An 18,000-nucleotide genomic window follows, 5' to 3' on the forward strand; every position below is an offset into this window, starting at 1 on the left:
CATACCAAGTATCTCATAAAAAATAAAAATATAAGCTAATTCAATAGTCTATGGCCCAACCCAACCTTATTTGAGCGTATCGACCCAAACCAACTTGATGGGTCACGATTACTGTCAACGTTTAGTTCAGTAGTCTATGGACAAATACAATTTTTTGTTTTGGGCATGGGCCCTATACAATCAGCATAGTTAGTTAGTGAACCACGTACCAGTGTTATTCAACATTCTTCTTTTCTTTTTGAAATCAGAGTGAAAATTTTGGACATTAGAGGGATCTGGGATATTGCGTGCCATATTATGGTTTGAATTTTGAATTCGGGTATTCAAGAAATATACGTTAAGGGTTTGTTTGATAACTATTTCAATTTTAGTTTTCAGTTTTTATTTTTCATTTTTCCTTTTTTGTGCTAGAATATGGAGGAAAAAGGGAGAGAATGGAAGTGAGAATGAGAGTGGAGATGAGATTGATAAGGAAGATGAGAGGGGAGGAGGAGTACCAAAAGTAAAAACAAAAACTAAAAATTGAAATATATTTGAAAGTGTTTTCACTTTCAAGTTTTTATTTTCACTTTTGTTACTACACCCTCCCATCCTCTCTCTCTATCTCATCCTCACTCCCATTCTCACTCTCAATTTCCTCTATACTCTAGAACAAGAAATGAAAACAAAAATCTAAAAATGAAATGGTTATCAAATGGGCCCTATCTTTAAAAATCGAGGGGGCTGGACATGCTTAAGAACAGAGAGAAGATAACAAAAAGACCTACCGAACTTGATATTGATTCAAATCAAACGCATCATTTCTTCCAAAAACAAATCAAGCAAAATGACATGACTCAATGTATTAACTACATGTCATTGGGTCATATGAAGTGTACCAGTTCATATCAGTTCATCTTGCGATTGAGTGCACTAACAGTTCTTGAGGCCTAAAAAACTCAAGGAAGGTCCATGCATATTTTAGGTCCAATACATTATCGTGCTATAAAAGAAGCCTAGCTAGGGTATGCGGAGGCCCATCAAATAAGGCTACGAAGTGCCTATGCAAGCTTTGATATTTGCATTATGCCAAGTGAGACTACAATTTGGCATGTGAGGAGATCATGGTATAGGTATACCAATTTCACATGCAAACATATAAGGTGTAACAATTTCACATGCCCGAGCTCCCACTGCTTTCTCAAGCAATATCTAATACAGCCTTAATCCACTACAATACAACTGAGTATAAACATGCAACGCCAAGCGTATCCCTTAGTACCCATCCACACTATAAACCACTCACCTAGCTCCATGCATGTATATAGCTTGGGCCCACTTAAGCTTGTCGGGTGGTTCTCCCATGTGGATTTCCTTTACTTCTAACTTTTGGAAACAATTTGTTTCCAGCGCCTTCCTTTACTCGTTGGAAATATTGGCGCTCTCTTTTTACCTGTTAGAAATAAAGGAAATCCCTCATCCTCTAAATTGGCATCCATGACCCAAGCAAAGGATCTTCCCTTAGCTGCTGCAAAGCATCCCAGCAGCCATCACTCTCCTTTTGGTTGCTGCATGCAGCTAGCAACCATCGACTCCTTCCTTGGCATAAGCCTCACCTCAAGCATAATCCCAAGCTACTCCTTCATCCTCCCACCTCTAGAACTCATAAATCTCTCTCGTTACATAGCCTTAAAAGTCTCAAGCTTTTCTTTCCATGACCTCGCTATATGAAACCCTTAAACACCATAGTTGGAGCCTCAAGCTTCAAACTCATTTTAGAGAGCCATGCACCTAGGCTCAATCATCCATAAATGCCATACCCACTGCCCAAACTCCTACTTTCTTTCTCTTCTCAAATATGTGAATCGTCATGCCACAGCTTCAGTTCAAAACTCAGTTAAAGAAAATCCTAGTTGTCGTAAGCCACAACTCAAGTTATCTTCCATCACCATAGCGAAAACTTCATTCATCATCACAATCTCTTAAAACTCCTCATCCTATACTTAACCATAACCAACAGCAAGCAAAGAACAAACATTCTCATTGCTAAACTTGTGGGTCTTTAGCTCCCACAACTCATGCCAAGCCTTTTTCTAATTTTGTCTCAAGCATTGAATCTCATTTCCATTTCCAACTCAAGGAGCTAATGAGGAGTCCAAACAAAGCACTCCCTAAGATCCATTTTTTTTCAAAGTGTTTTAGGTCTAATTCTTGAACTCAGGTAGAGAGGCAACATTATCCACTTACTCTTGGTAGCAGCCCATTCCATCTGGAGCTACCAAAATAAAAAAGCCCCAACAACAGTTTATTAACATTAATAAGAATGAGCAGAAATAATGTATTAATGCCACCCATATTCTATAGATTACAAAGAATGAATGTAAGAATTGCATACCTTTATTTCTATTTTTGGCAATAGCTCCTAGAAGAGTACCCTTGTACTTAGGGGTGGGTGCGGTTCGGTTTGGTCCTGTTTCCATCTCAAATCCGAACCTGTACTTTTTAGGGAGCTTTAGTAACACACCCAAAATAGGAGCTGAAATTATAAAAAAACCTTACATGAAATTCAATTTAGAAACATACACAAAAACCATTTATTACATATGAAATGAGTGTTGAAGTTATTATAAATTACATCCCTGCTATTGCTATTACTTAACTTAAAACAAGCCCAACATCAAAAAACAAAAAAAAAAAAAAAATCCAAAACAAACCCAGCAAGCCCGAAGTATATTGTTAATACCATGTCATAAAAGTACAATGTTAATACCATGTCATAGAAGTACATTGTTAATACCATTCCATAGAAGTATATTGTTAATACCATTCCATAAAAGTACAATGTTAATACCATGTCATAGAAGTACATTGTTAATACCATGTCATAGAAGTACATTGTTAATACCATTCCATGGAAAAACATTGTTAATACCATTTCATAGAAGTACATTGTTTATACTATGTCATAGAACTATCTTGTTATTACTATGTCATAGAACCATCTTGAGTCCTTTCCAAAGGCATAAACTTTCTCAGCATCACTGATAAGCATTGTCTTGCCAACCCCAGCAGCGAAGAATACTAGTAATAACAAGATACCTCTACAAAAAAAAAAAAAAAAAAACACTGTTAATACTACGTCATAGTAGTACACTGTTAATACTATGTCATAGAACCATCTTCCTAGTAAAAATCACATTCTGCATATTATAAATTTCAAGGGAATGGTATGGAGTTGTACACTTTTTTCCTACCTATTATGCAAATGAAATGATGTAGTTGTTAACTTCCAAATAATTCTCGTGATACTAATGGCTTTCCAATTCGAGGATAGGGTGCCAACATGCCAACCAAAACCAAAGCAATGTTAGCAGCTATGCCAACCAAAAGATCAACAGCGTATAACTCAAACTTTGCCCAGAAATCCTTTCCCCTTTTTCTGAACTTCTGCAAATGTTGCACAACAAGAATCTATGACTATCTGCATTACAAAAGAGTCGAGGAAAAGAAATTTCTTCAGTATTCAACAAGATCAACAACTATCAAATGTAATGGTCCAATTTGAAGGCATGGTATATTTAATAATTAACTATATTACCCTTAACTTAAATAAAAAAAAGAGTAAATTTTAATAACCTAGTGTCCCTTTAACACCACACACTTGTAGCTCCTCAGTTTAAACTGTCCGTCAGGAGGCACAAATGACAGAATTTGTTGGGATTCCCAAGGAAAAAATCGAACACATGGATGGAATCTTACATTATCAAGAATAGAAGGGTTTGCAAATGAAAGAGTCAAATCAGGAACATCTGAGAGATGGGAGTTCACTTGCACTTCACCATATATCTTGCATTTCACCAGGACCCCATCCCTAAGCAGCACACACACAACTTTAATACAAAACCTTGAGATATTAATTATAATCATACAAGGCATTCAATTATAACTACCAAGTCTACAGATCTTCATTCAATAATCATCACCATCCATAAATGATAACATGTCTTATAAAATTATAAATTAAATTGCAAGCATTATCTTGAAGTAGATTATTCTCCTCTTCGAACTTCAGATAAGGCATTACTATTCTCATCCAAGTTATTCAAAAAGATTGCGGAAGCAAAAGGGTGAACAAAATTATGCATTCACTTGAAGAGGCATGTGATTCATATAGTTTGAAAAATTAATAAAATATTCCAAGCTCCTTATCTATCTGTTTCTATATTGTACAGAGTCACCAATTATGAACAGGAAGCATAGTCATTAATACATGGAATCTTTAATCCATGCCAAAAAGAAAAGGATGGAGATATCTTATCAAAGCATTAAAATAAAAAAAAGATTGACCTGTTTACAATTGCATCCATTTCTTCAACAAGATCAACATAAACTTCATTGTTAGCATATTTCAGGTATGTTGTTCTCCATGGAATGCAAGATGATGTTGCACCTGGAAGTGTGTCACTCATGTTGGAACTGTTGCCTGTCACAACACTCAACATCTTGTTAACTATATTTGGTGGAGGAATCATATCTCTCATAATATTAGGTTATGTAGTGAGAGGGAAGCCATTGTCAATCATTTCATCCAGAAGCTACACATTGCAGTAAAGATTTTGGTCAATTTAATAAGCAAAACTCAATATGGAAAACACCATATTCAAACCCTAATTGGACAATACTAGAAAAAACCATGAATATGGAGCTCAAACCTGATCAAATTTTGAAAGCTGATCAACGACATCATTTCCAACAAGTGCCTCTCTAACAAACAAGACAAGATCTGGATTGTTAAGATTGACTAGCTTTGACAGTGCCTTCATTAATAGTTCATTATCCTGAAAGGCATAATACAATATATTTTCACATTAAAAAAAATATATATATATATATATATAGCAAAAAAACCAGGCTAGATAACTTATAGGTCTCAACCCGATGAAAAATGAATTTTAACAAGTAAACAACATTTTTTTTTTTTCCGTAATAGCAAAAGCAGTAGAAAGATTGAAACAAAAATTGCTAACTAACAGTAGCTTAGCATGTACATCATACAAACAATAAATGTTTATGTAGATGCTCAACCATCCTGCTAAGAACTAGAAACATAGTACCAGCATTACAAATCATATTAGAACTCACACAAATAAACAAGCAAGTAATTTTCAGATTTTTTTTTTCAATTTATTTATCGCAATTTGTAAACGAAATGCCAAACTAAGGGAAAGAACCGTAGACATATTCAAATTAATCACAAAATCCCAAAGAAATTGCTCAACGAGCTTCGAATTTCGGCGATAATCAAACCGGATCATATCAATATGATTTAGCTGACCTTGAAATGGTCTCTTTGTTCTTCTTAAGCTCATCCTTGTGAGCCTTCTCTCAGATCTGGTGCAGCATGTGGCCATGAGCTTCTGGATAAAATTACGGCTCAGAAGCTGTGAGCGTCCTGCTCGTGAATCAAACAAAAGCTTGAGAAAATGACGCCGTTGAGGATTGAAAATTTGAAATGGAGAAGAGAAATTGAAAGTGAAAGAAGCAACAAGGAAGACAACGAACCTAAGTCTTGGAAGAAGAACCGATAAGAGCGTTGCCGAGAGCATTGAAAGGATTGGCTGAAGAAGATGAGCTTGGAGGCGCACAAGCTGCTCATCCCCATGGTCAATGCTCTTCGTCTTCCTATTCCTCTTCAATCTACAACATAATTGTTATTAAATAAAAGATTTATATATATAAAAAAATTAAGTCGGCTATTTCTCAAAATTACAAAAGGGCAAAACCGTAATCCAATATAACTGTTGAATTGAAAAAATCGACAGCTGTTCATTTTTGGGTGTGTTTATATACAGTAAATAGTATAGGGTTTATTTATAGTTTTATGTCTAGGAATGGGTATTTAACTAATTTTGTATACTTTTTAACTGGTCCAATTTTAGTTAAAAAAAAAAGAAAAAGAAAATGGATCGGTCTGGTTTGAATCGGTTCTGGTTTGGTTTTTGATTTTTTCTATTTTGGACCAAATTATTATTATTAATTTTATATAAATTCCAATTAAAATTTTAGTTTTTTGGGCTTGAAAATTAACAAATCATCTAATTTCATACAAAGAGAGATATTGTGCCTAGAAAAGAGAGATGTTTTGAACTTGGGCTTAAGGAAATATTAGTTATGAGATTAAAAATGTAGCATTGGATTTAAATAATTTTGTGAAAAAAATAATAATAATAATACACAATTGGTCTGGTTTGGTTTGGTAAGGTGTGAAATTGAAACCGAAACCGGTTGGAATCAGTCTGATTCAGTGTCGGTTTGTTGACTTTTTTAGTAAACTAATTTTTTTTCTTCAGTTTTTTCCATCTAGTCGGCCTCGATGTTCTAATTTTTCGATCCCGATATCCACCCTTACTTGTACTTGTTCATGATGAAAGTATTGTCAAGGAACAACATATGCCTTCACCATCAGAAAACCCTCAATGCAAGCCTTGAAACAAATAGAGATCATAATCAATCAAATCAATAGATCAAAATCAATTAAAATCAGACAAAGAAATTGTAGTAGCAACACAAATTCGAACGAAGTGTAAAACGGAGCTATGTAATGAAGAAAGCAACAAAACTCAACTTCGAATGAGGGCAACAAGGTAAGTTCGCCACCAAAATTAAAATCGAAATGGATAGCTCGCGAGTTATTGGTTTTTTCCTTCTTTTTTTTTTATGACACAGAGGGAAAAAAACCCCAAACCGAACCTACACAACACGAACAAAACGGGATCTAGAGACCCCAGTCCTATCATTTACCAAAGCTGCTTCAGCCCAAAGAGGCACTGAGTCAAACCAACACACGCTTAAGTCCAGATTATAGCTACCATTAGCCAGACAGTCTGCCAAGCAGTTCTGCTCACAATAAACATGCTGAAGATCACAATCACGGAGCAGCTTTATAAAATCCTAGCAACTAGCTAACATACCAGCAAGAGGATGGCTCCAAAAGTATCAGGACTCTTCATGAGATGCACAACAAGAGCTGAATCCATATCAATCACAAGATTAGAGATCCCACGAGCTACAACAAGCTACAAACCAAAAAACAGCCCCCATAGCTCAGCTTCCAAAGTCTGACTAGTCCCCAAATTCACAGAGAAACCACCAACCCAATCTCCCACGGAATCACGGATAACACCCCCGGCACCAATAGCCCCAGACCAAGGCTTACAAGTACCATCCACATTTAATTTAAAAGCTCCAATCCCAGGATGCACCCAAGCAAGCTCCACCTGTATTTTAGTAGAATTGGCCTTAACACAATTGATAGAATGAAGCCAATCATTCATAGCAAATTGAACAATCTTCTGAGGACAATTAGGCAACTCCTTCTGCTCAACAAAAATCATATGGTTCCTCCACTTCCAGATAAACCAGCAAGTAAAGACAAACACAGTGTGCCACAGGATGTCTGCCCCTCGAAAACCCTTAGCACCAAGATTACCTACAAGCCAAGTCTTAACATCAGCATGAGAAAAGGAAGAAACTTTTCTTAGCAAGCCAACAACCCTCCAAACGTCTTTAGCTCTAGGACAATCTCTCAAGAGATGCACAATAGACTCCAAAAACCCATCACAAAAACTGCAAGCTAGGTCACTAGTTAACTGCCTTCTTACACGTTGTTCATTTGTCAAAATTCTCCCTTGCAAAACTAGCCAAAAGAAAATTTTTAGCTTAGGAGGAATCCTAAGTTTCCAAAGGATGTCCAAACCAAGATCAGACCTCCCATAATTCTTGAATAAAAGACCATAGGCAGATTTAACTGAAAACATCCTATCTGAGGTAGCACTCCATATCTGGGTATCCTGCAAATTACTCCCAGCTCTAATAGGAAAATTAATAATCTTTTGTACAATTTCTTCAGTCACTACACCTCTCAATTTATCAATATCCCACCATCTGTTTTTAAAAAAGCTATCCATTGTACAATCCTGCTCAACAGCATTTAGCACACCTTCGTGGTGCAACAAAGGACCCTCATGGAGCCAGTGATGCTTCCAAAACAAAGCCTTATCACCCCGACCAAGCCTCCAACTCATGCCTTGTCTAAGAAGCTGGGCACCATACATAATACCTTTCCAAGTAGAAGAGCCATCATTCTTACACAGAAGGGAAGGATTAAGAATGGACTGGCCTTTGAAATACTTATCTTCAAACATCTTGACCTATAAACCCTGATCATTGTTATGAATTCTCCAACCAATCTTAGCAAGCAGAGCTTGATTCAGATTGGCAGAAACCTTGAGGCCTAGACCACCCTTATTCTTAGGCCTGCATACCAAATCCCACTGACAGAGATGAACCTTGTGCTTTGCATCAGTTCCACCCCAAAAGAAATTCCTATTAAGCTTGTCCAACTCCTCACAAGTACTCATAGGCAACTTAGCAGTCTGCATTGCATACATAGGCATAGCAGACATGACAGCTTGAATCAAAGTGGTTCGACCAGCAAAAGAGAGCAATTTACTCTTCCATGAAGCCAATCTCTTATGCACCTTGTCCACAATACCCATAAAAGTACCTTTCGTAACTCTAGAGTGTAACAGGGGCATTCCCAGATACCTTCTCAAATTATCAGTCAGAGGAGAGCCACAAATACCACTTATTTCCCTAGCTAACTCCCTATTGGTGTTGGGAGAGCAAAAGATAGCCGATTTATCAAAATTAACTGATTGACCGGAAGCTTGACAAAACAGATCAAAACAGCTCTTCATAACTCTAGCTTGTTTAATACTAGCTTAAGCAAACAACACCAAATCATCAACAAAAAATAAATGAGAGACAGCAGGCCCTGATTGGGAGGTCTTCACAGGCTTCCAAAACTTTCTATTCACAGTCAAAAATGATGTGGGACAATTTATCACTGCATAACACAAACAAGTAAGGGGAGAGAGGATCTCCTTGCCGAATACCATTACTAGGCAAAAAGGCTTCAGTAAGCTCCCCATTAACACAAACTTGGTATCTCACAGAATTAACACAAGACATAATCAGCTTGATATAATGAGCAGACAACTCCAATCCCTCTAGAACAGACTCAATAAACTTCCAACTTAAACGATCCTAAGCTTTAGAAAGATCGATCTTCCATGCAAAGAAACGTTTCTTACCTTTAGAAACCCTGAACTTATACATCATCTCTTGAGCAATTAAAATATTGTCAGTTATGTGCCTCCCAGGCACAAAACTAACTTGATTTGGACTGATCCATTGGTTCATGAGGGGTCTCAATCTACTAACAATAATTTTGGAAATAATTTTGTATAAAGTACAACACAAGCTGATAGGCCTAAACTCAAGCATGGAAGAAGGATTTTCCACCTTAGGGACCAAAGTAATCAATGTGTAATTCAAATCTTTAGGAATAAGACAATCCTGAAACATTTTCAGAACCATATCCACAATATCATGAGCACATATATCCCAATTAAATTGATAGAAACTAGCTGGAAACCCATCAACTTCTGGAGCTTTAAAACTACCAATATTAAATAAGCTAGCTTTGATTTCCTCAGCAGTAGCAGGCCTCAATAAACCATGCAAATCCAAAGAATTAACTCTAGGAAACAAATTAGGGATGATAATATCAGTAGGCAAACAACTGGATTGAGAAAAAAGGTTAGCAAAGTAGGTTATTGCCAAACCTTTCATTTGAGCAGCATCCTCCACCCAAACCCCTTCCTTATTCCTAAGCCTTTCAATCTTATTTCTCCGCTTGCAAATAACAGTGGTCATGTGAAAGAATTTGGTGTTCCTATCAGCCTCTTGCAACCATTGAATCTGGGACTTTTGCTGCCAAAAAAGAGCTTCTTGCTCAAGTAAGCAATTAAACTCATCAATGAGGGATAACTCTAACCGACTCAAAAAAGGATTAGGACCATTGCATAAAGCCTTTTGAATCCCAGCAAGCCTAGATAAAATCCGCGCCTTCCTCTTTCGTAAATGCCCCAAGGTTTTACTGTTCCATTGCTGAAGATGACGAATTAAAACATAAGATTTATCCATAGCAGAACCAGGCAAAAGTACCCACCTCTTGGTTTTTTCCTTTGAAATCTATACTAATTGGCATAATTGTATTTCAGAAACTAATCAAACTAAGGCAGTGGACAACTGTCCACTTTTGGGTTTTTTTGTTCTCCAATTTCAACGATTTTAGTGTTTCTTTATATTACTAACGGTAGAAATGAAGTTATATATAACTTTGAAAGTAAAAAATTAAACTTATTTTTTTTAATATAAGCGATAGTCTAAACTACAACGGGTGAGAGGTTTCTCTCACCCCGTTGGCTAAATAATTGAAACCTTAAAACAATGAAATAACATAAAACATTAACAATTTATTTACTGGTTAGGGAAATTTTTTATTTATTGTGTTACTAAAGTAATTAAGGAAAACTGAGACAACTCGTTGCTAATTGGCTGGATGCCACACTTTGGAAATACCTGAAAAAAAGAAAAAAGAAAAAGCATACGTCGCCTGAGAGATTCGAACTCTCGCGGGGAAACCCCATGTACTTAGCAGGCACACGCCTTAACCACTCGGCCAAAGCGACATCTGGTTTTCTTTTTGCGATTTTCAAACAATATATATAGGTAGTTTTGGAGATTCGCTCCAGTGCCGTCGCGCTTACGCAGAGACACTGTGGGACAGCAGGATCCAGGCTGCGTTTTAGCCCACGTGCACTTATGTGGTGCCTGTTGCTCAGTGGCATTTCCGTCTTTTCACACGCCTAAAACCCCTGGCCCTGGGCGCAGGCAGATCTCCTCTGCCGCTTCCCTACACGCCTCCAAGTCCAACAATCCACTTTCCCTTGGCGCCATCTGCTTCTCACCCAGAACCTTTGCCTTTTTCCACGAGCGGACAAATACTCCACCGCCAATCCCAACGCACCACGCGGACCCAATCACTTTCCACTCGTCCCTCTCCTCCCCTACCCCATCCCCACGTCATCAACAAGAAAAAGCTACGCCCCCAGTCCACTCAGATCCTTCCACGTGGACCCCCTTCCCCGGCCCACGTTAGCGACAGTACTCAGTAGGCAGCAGCTACTGTCGAGGATGTTGAGACTTTAGACGGAGATTTCGATTTTCAAACCATCAACTGCCAGCCACTCCAGACGACATTTCCAAAGCGCCGTTTTGAAAAAAAAGCGTTATATTCCAACACCAATCCACTCCGTCGGATTTAAATCCAACGGCCCACATTACTCCTCTACTTTTACATAAATACCCTTCCCTCCTCAAACGCCTCCATTTTCGACACATGCTTCTTCTTCTCTGAGCTCCCGCCGCAGCAGATCCCAGCCCCTTCCCGAAAATGGCGTCGCTCGCCCTCACCACCACTCTCTCCCCCACCCTCCACTCTCTCAGATCCCACGCTTCCTTCCCAAAAGCGCTACTTCTAAAACCGTTTTCAGTCTCCCAAACCCGCCGAAACTCCCTTAAAACCGCCGCTCTCGGTCTCGGTTTCAACAAAACCCTCATTTCCTCCCCCAAACTCGCAAATTTAACCCGTGACTTTTCTCCCCCCCGCCGTGGCCTCTCCGTCAAGGCCGCTGCGACAACCGGCGGCTCTTCGATCACTCCGGCGGCCAAGGAACCATGGCAAGGCGCTGCCATGAAGCCCTTGCTCGCGTCCATTGCGACGGGCGTAATCCTCTGGTTCGTGCCCACTCCTGCCGGCGTCACCAAGAATGCGTGGCAGCTTCTAGCGATTTTCCTCGCCACCATCGTCGGCATCATCACCCAGCCCTTGCCTCTCGGAGCCGTCGCCTTGCTCGGCCTCGGCGCCTCCGTCCTTACTAAGACGCTGACTTTCGCGGCGGCCTTCTCCGCCTTCGGAGATCCAATCCCCTGGCTCATCGCCCTCGCCTTCTTCTTCGCCCGGGGTTTCATCAAGACCGGCCTCGGAAATCGAATCGCTTACCAGTTCGTCTCTCTCTTCGGTAGTTCCTCTCTGGGGTTAGGGTACAGTCTGGTCTTCAGTGAAGCCCTGTTGGCTCCGGCGATCCCATCCGTCTCGGCCCGAGCCGGAGGAATTTTCTTGCCGTTGGTGAAGTCGCTCTGCGTCGCGTGCGGTAGCAATGTCGGGGACGGGACAGAGGGAAAGTTGGGGTCGTGGTTGATGCTGACGTGTTTCCAGACTTCGGTGATTTCGTCGGCCATGTTCTTGACGGCCATGGCTGCTAACCCGTTGAGCGCCAACTTGACTTTCAACACGATTAAGCAGACGATTGGGTGGACGGATTGGGCTAAAGCTGCAATTGTGCCTGGTTTGGTGTCGTTGATTGTGGTGCCGCTGTTGTTGTATGTGATTTACCCCCCGGAGGTGAAGAGCAGCCCCGACGCGCCCAAGCTTGCCAGGGAGAGGCTGGAGAAGATGGGCCCCATGTCCAACAAAGAGATTATAATGGCTGGCACTCTGCTTCTTACGGTACGCATTTCTTTTTAGTTGCTAATGCAATAATTAGTCAAATGTAGTTAGAAGTTTCTGCGTTTTTTAATTTGGTCTTGCTTAGAAGTTTCTTGATAAGCTAAATTTGACAATGATTAGTGAACTTAGTTTTTTGATTATTTCCAATGAGTATTTGAGGCGTTGAAGTGTGTACAAGACTTGTTTGTTGTCGTGTTTTACATAGAGCTTCACTGATCTGCAAAAATTGAAGGGCGATCATTTTTTGGTTTCTTCTTGTAAAAAATTGTGTGTCTTGACTTAAGCTTTTCTGGTTGTAAAATATAAATTAATAAGTGGAGCTTGTTGAAGAGCCACACCCTGTTATTTTTAAAAGAAGCTGTAATCAGTTTATGGTTTGAATAATTGCAAGAATTTAATTTGTTATCAGTGCCATTCATCCTCTTTCGAAAATTTAAACTGAATGTTCTAAGTCTCTGTTTATTGCCTACCGTTTTTGAATTTGCACGTTCCTCAGAAAATTTAATTTATCCGTCATGAAATGCTGTCGGTAATTGTTCCTTTTCCATTTCTTGCATCAAAATCCTGTTCTCTATGATGCTATATACAAGCATTACAATTTATTGCTAATAAACTAGAAATGGCTCTTCTCTTGGTGGTAGTCCCATTTGACATGATATATTCATTCAGCGCATGAAAATTTGACTCGTCTACTTTCAGTTTTTGTTGTGAGGTAGCATTGAGTCAATTGGTCCTGAAGTAACCAAATGTTATGTTGTATGATAATTTTACTGGCAAGGTTCCCTTCATCATCGTTTATCTTTGTTGATGATATTCTGCAGTAACTGAAGTTTATCATGCATTATTAAGGATTGTGAATGTGTTTCCTGATAGGGTTTGTTTGGAGAATTGTATTTTATGGGGTTGTAGGTTTTAAGTTTCTCGAATTATCTACCAACTCAGGGTGTTGGGTGGGAACTCTTGTAGGCTGTTCCTTGCAGCTTCCTTCTTAGGCAACATCCCTCTTCAGTTTAGGACACTGTTAAAGCTCGTGTCAAGATAGGTGCTCCTATTGGAAAGGTTAATACTTATGATTGAAGGATAAAGTCACCTTTCTAAGCAACCGTGTTTCTAACTAACCAACTAATTCTCCCCTTTTCATCTTGCTCCTCCTCTAGTGGTTGTATAGGCGAGTAAAAAGTGACGAAGTATAGTTACAAGCTTCATATTACTTACTGAATGCAATGAAGTATTTCTTAAAAGATTATTGAGATTTCCTGTACTGTAAAGTTTAAAACCAGCATAGGATAGGAAATGTGAAGGATCCAAAAATGCAAAAGAGATTATGAATAATATATGATTTGCTCAATGGACTGAAGTGTTTATAGGAAAATATTGAAATTGCCTGCACTGGTAGATGTTAACACCTGCCATTAAATTTTCATGGTGTATGTTTTCAGAGTTTAGCATTTACCGTATGACATTTGCAACTGGATGGATAGGGGTCATAACTACACTTTTAATTCTCCTACCCCATGCTGATTGTTGTAGCAGCCTAAGGCTTGAAAATACTATTGTAATAACTCAGTTGATGCTGTAAAACTATTTCCCTTTACTGACACTTGTACACAAATGTCTGATGCTGTTTCTGTGGATGCATCTATATTGTCACTTGAAAATATATATGCTCATAGTTTACCTCCTTTTTCTCTGTGATATATCAGGTTGGGCTTTGGATTTTTGGAGGAGTTTTGAATGTAGATGCAGTTACTGCTGCCATTCTTGGATTATCTGTTCTCCTTGTTACTGGTGTTATTACATGGAAGGAGTGCTTAGCTGAATCAGTTGCTTGGGACACACTTACTTGGTTTGCTGCACTCATTGCAATGGCTGGGTATCTCAACAAATACGGTCTTATCTCCTGGTTTAGTCAAACTGTCGTTAAGGTTTGTCTTCTTTTTCTCTTACTGGTCACCTAGATGTGCATGCTTATAAATGTAGGTTGGCAGTTTAGATGAGCATTACATTTTTTTTTCTTTGTTTCTATGGTGAAAAACTTTTAGTACACTCTGACCTTACTCGCATAAAAGTGGGTTCATCCTCACTTAATTTATGGTCCTTTCATAGTTATCATTTGTATGTATTTCAGGACCTTAATGAATCTTCTGCCTTATGTTGTTAAGTGCAGTGTTTTACTTTTGGTTGTCAGCGTCACTAACAACTATTCTGCTCTTTTTACAGTTTGTTGGCGGATTGGGTCTTTCATGGCAGCTGTCTTTTGGCATTCTGGTTCTTCTCTATTTCTACTCCCACTACTTCTTTGCCAGCGGGGCTGCTCATATTGGTGCAATGTTTACAGCATTCTTGTCTGTTGCTAGTGCTCTTGGTACTCCACCATACTTTGGAGCGATGGTGCTTGCATTCCTCTCCAACCTCATGGGTGGCCTTACCCACTATGGTATTGGGTCGGCACCTGTTTTCTACGGCGCTAACTATGTTCCGCTTGGCAAGTGGTGGGGCTATGGATTCCTTGTCTCCGTCGTCAATATTATTATTTGGCTAGGAGTTGGAGGGGTTTGGTGGAAGTTCATCGGCTTGTGGTAAAGGGAGTTGGCCGTGAAAATCTGCCGACTAAAAATCCGGCACTGTTTCTGATTACACTCAGATGCTGTTTCACTTCTCTGCTGAGGCACGCTATTGATCTTTCCCTTTAATTCTTTCGCATGGAAATAATCTTTGGTCATTTCAGGGAGACCTTTTGGGTGAAATTTGGTATACATAGGAGGTCTATTTTTGAGCAGAAATTAGATAATGTACCCCCAAATTTTGATGTAGCATTACAGGTGTTGTCTTCAATTCATGATCACCATTTGTTGTATGCTTGTTGAATCTACCCTTATCTTGTGCCACATTTATTTTCTCAGTGGTGTACCAAGAACAACACAAGGGCTCCTCACTTCACCATTCTACTTTTTACATTGTTAGATTCGATTAGTAGGTTTTGAGTGCTTGGGCTACATATAATTGGTTGAATATTCCATTACACATTATCTTTTTGGCATTTGTAGTGACTCTGCAGTGGGCTCTTGAATATTACATTACTCAGTATCTGCCAAAAAAAATAAAAGAAAAAAGAAAAAGAAAAGGTTCAAGAAGAAGTAATGAAACAAGATTAAATTTTGATAGGCTACAATATTAAGTACCTCCATTTGATCACCTAGATTGACATTAAGAGGCTGGGGCTTTATAGGAACTCTGAACCGCGACCGTGTAGCATCTTTGAAAAGCGAAAGACGACGTGTTGTGTTTAACCTTTCTTTTCATCTTGTTAGCTATGTTTTAGTACACAAGTAAATCACCATAAAGGCACTTTAGAGCATCTCTAAGGGCTCGTTTGGTACATCGGATTGTACTGATTAATTTATGTCGGATAGTATTAATCTGTTTTCGGAGAGTATTGATTATTTATCCATAACATTATAAGGCGTTTGATGCTGTTGCGGATAAATAATCTGATTAAGTTATACTGTGGTGCTATTCCGGATAACATCAGATTAGACTATTTAAAAAAAAAAAAAAATTTCTTTACTAATTTATGTGGAAGTTGAAATTCAAATGACATGAATGTTTTTTTTGGGTAAGATTCATAGGACAAGATTTGTTTTTCAATTGTTTTTGCCAAGATTTTTTTTCTTCATATAACCCATTATAAAATATTATTCTTTTGTTATAAAATAACCTGGGATATGTGCGATAATTCAGAGCTGCACGTAAAGTAGATGAGACACAGGATTTAACGAGGTTCGGCTATGCCTACGTCCTCGGAGAGCAGCAGCAGTAACTTTTCCACTATGTAAAATAATAGGGCTACAAGTTTAGTGTTTACAATATATGTGGCTCACTGAATTTTCTCTCTAGGAGAATTTCTCTCTGCTCTCTCTTTCCTCTTTCTTCCTTCTCTTCCTTTCTCTTTTTTCTTCTCTTCTTCTTTCCGTTTCTCTTCTTATTTATAGGCTGAAATAATCACTATTCATCACTGTTCACCCGTGACAGACAAACTCTATCAAAGCCGCCAAATGAACAGTAATGAACAGTTAGTGGGCTCCACATGTTTATTCTTTTATTCTTTTACAACACTCCCCCTTGGAGACCACTAATGATATGTCGGTTGTATCATTAAAGACTTGCTTGGAGAAAACCTAGTAAGGTAGAGAACTGATGGAAAGAAGAGTACAACAATCTGTATAGCATACTTCTGGATGCTCCCCCTGATTAATATCTCCCCCTGATGTCTTCATGACTATCTTTTGGATTGAGAATCTTTCGGAGTGAGTGGATGATGTAGCCACCAACAATTCATATAGTAAATATATTTCCAGTGAGCTATCTCTATGTAAATCATAGAAATTTTCAGAGTCCGCATATCTAATAATGCTTGGGCTATTTATAAGTTCACTTGAAAGAATATGCCCATACATGGTGTTATGCGGAAATAGAATCAAATATACCTCACATCATCCCAAAATGATGGTGATGGAGTTGAGCCTTATCTGGAAAATATGATGTCCGGTCCAACATACTTCCGGAAAATCCTTAAAGTGCCCAACGGATAATCCTCATAAAAATGCTTCAATACTTTCTTAGTATAAGCAAGTATCTCGTTGGCATAATGCTCGATCTTTAAGTCGAGACAAATATTTCTGGAATTCTTGAGAAGCTTTAATGTGTTGCAAACACATTATAATCAATATACTCACTGAGGCAATTTATGTACATTAACATTGAGTACAGATTTTGTGCTTCAGGCACATGTCCACAGACTTGCTTCATGCAATTTCAATCCTTTCAAGGATTTTGTTTAAAGGGATTAAACTCTATGACACATTATATAGCTTTAACCCAGCTATTTATACATCTTTAGGGAATCACTTCAGGTGATATGCTCTGTGCATTTAATAACCCTTAAAGATAACATGTTGGTCTCCGTAAATGTGCAATAAAGGGGCACAATTGAATTTATAAATATGGAGAAAACCCAACATCCCTTGTTTATGTCAAAAACATTGTGTCATACAAAGTAGGTATATTCCCTTTTTATTCCGAACACCCAAGTATAACTTTTAATATTAACATCTTTTAGGGTTCGTACTGTGGGTTTGTTCTTTCACGTTCATTCTCATCTATAATGGAATTGCCTCATTCCATTTTGGCCAATGATATTGTCCACATTTAATAATTGAACGTGGTTCCAATCAACACAACCCATTGATGATTTGAGTAGCTACTCCAAAATCAAAAATTTGTCATTCATCAATTTATGATCCCACCATTCTCATGTGCATGCGCATGCATCAATTATAAGCATTTCTTTGCTTTTGGGTACCCAAGCCACTGCAGGGGGCTTTTATTATGTGAGAATGTAGATTATAACCTCCAATGGAGCGTTATTTTATAGCAGGGCGTGGATAATCTCCATTTAGGGAGTTGGAACATTTAGAACCCATATATCTGTCATGCTGCAGGCATGCCACAGATTAATACATACATGTCAATTAATTTATGGG

General features: G+C 38.5%; 2 protein-coding genes and 1 non-coding gene across 3 annotated transcripts; 1 reads left to right on the forward strand and 2 right to left on the reverse strand.

The window, feature by feature from the left end:
• LOC18778547 (AP-3 complex subunit mu) lies at window positions 3,605-4,498 on the reverse strand. The gene is made up of 2 exons (XM_007214694.2): window positions 4,327-4,498; window positions 3,605-3,850 (listed from the first exon to the last, which is right to left on the reverse strand). The coding sequence occupies exons 1-2, from the start codon at window positions 4,479-4,481 to the stop codon at window positions 3,616-3,618; spliced, it is 390 nt and encodes a 129-aa protein (XP_007214756.2). The 5' UTR covers window positions 4,482-4,498; the 3' UTR covers window positions 3,605-3,615.
• On the reverse strand, window positions 10,496-10,577 carry TRNAS-GCU. Its single transcript has one exon. It is a non-coding gene; the product is annotated as a tRNA-Ser (tRNA).
• Window positions 11,091-15,491, forward strand: LOC18781483 (dicarboxylate transporter 1, chloroplastic). Its single transcript, XM_007211820.2, has 3 exons — window positions 11,091-12,457; window positions 14,161-14,382; window positions 14,678-15,491. The coding sequence occupies exons 1-3, from the start codon at window positions 11,342-11,344 to the stop codon at window positions 15,038-15,040; spliced, it is 1,701 nt and encodes a 566-aa protein (XP_007211882.1). The 5' UTR covers window positions 11,091-11,341; the 3' UTR covers window positions 15,041-15,491.

The sequence above is a fragment of the Prunus persica genome, chromosome G4, assembly GCF_000346465.2.
Source record: "Prunus persica cultivar Lovell chromosome G4, Prunus_persica_NCBIv2, whole genome shotgun sequence".
Taxonomy (NCBI): Eukaryota; Viridiplantae; Streptophyta; class Magnoliopsida; order Rosales; family Rosaceae; genus Prunus; species Prunus persica.

What these genes read in the sequence shown, in the direction of transcription:
- LOC18778547 (XM_007214694.2), bottom strand. Translation starts at nt 4,481, where the DNA reads ATGTTGAGTGTTGTGACAGGCAACAGTTCCAACATGAGTGACACACTT. An exon ending in ATGGATGCAATTGTAAACAG is followed by an intron (nt 3,851 to 4,326) that starts GTCAATCTTTTT and finishes TGTGCTGCTTAG; the next exon opens with GGATGGGGTCCTGGTGAAAT.
- LOC18781483 (XM_007211820.2), top strand. Translation starts at nt 11,342, where the DNA reads ATGGCGTCGCTCGCCCTCACCACCACTCTCTCCCCCACCCTCCACTCT. An exon ending in CTGGCACTCTGCTTCTTACG is followed by an intron (nt 12,458 to 14,160) that starts GTACGCATTTCT and finishes GTGATATATCAG; the next exon opens with GTTGGGCTTTGGATTTTTGG. An exon ending in TTAGTCAAACTGTCGTTAAG is followed by an intron (nt 14,383 to 14,677) that starts GTTTGTCTTCTT and finishes CTCTTTTTACAG; the next exon opens with TTTGTTGGCGGATTGGGTCT.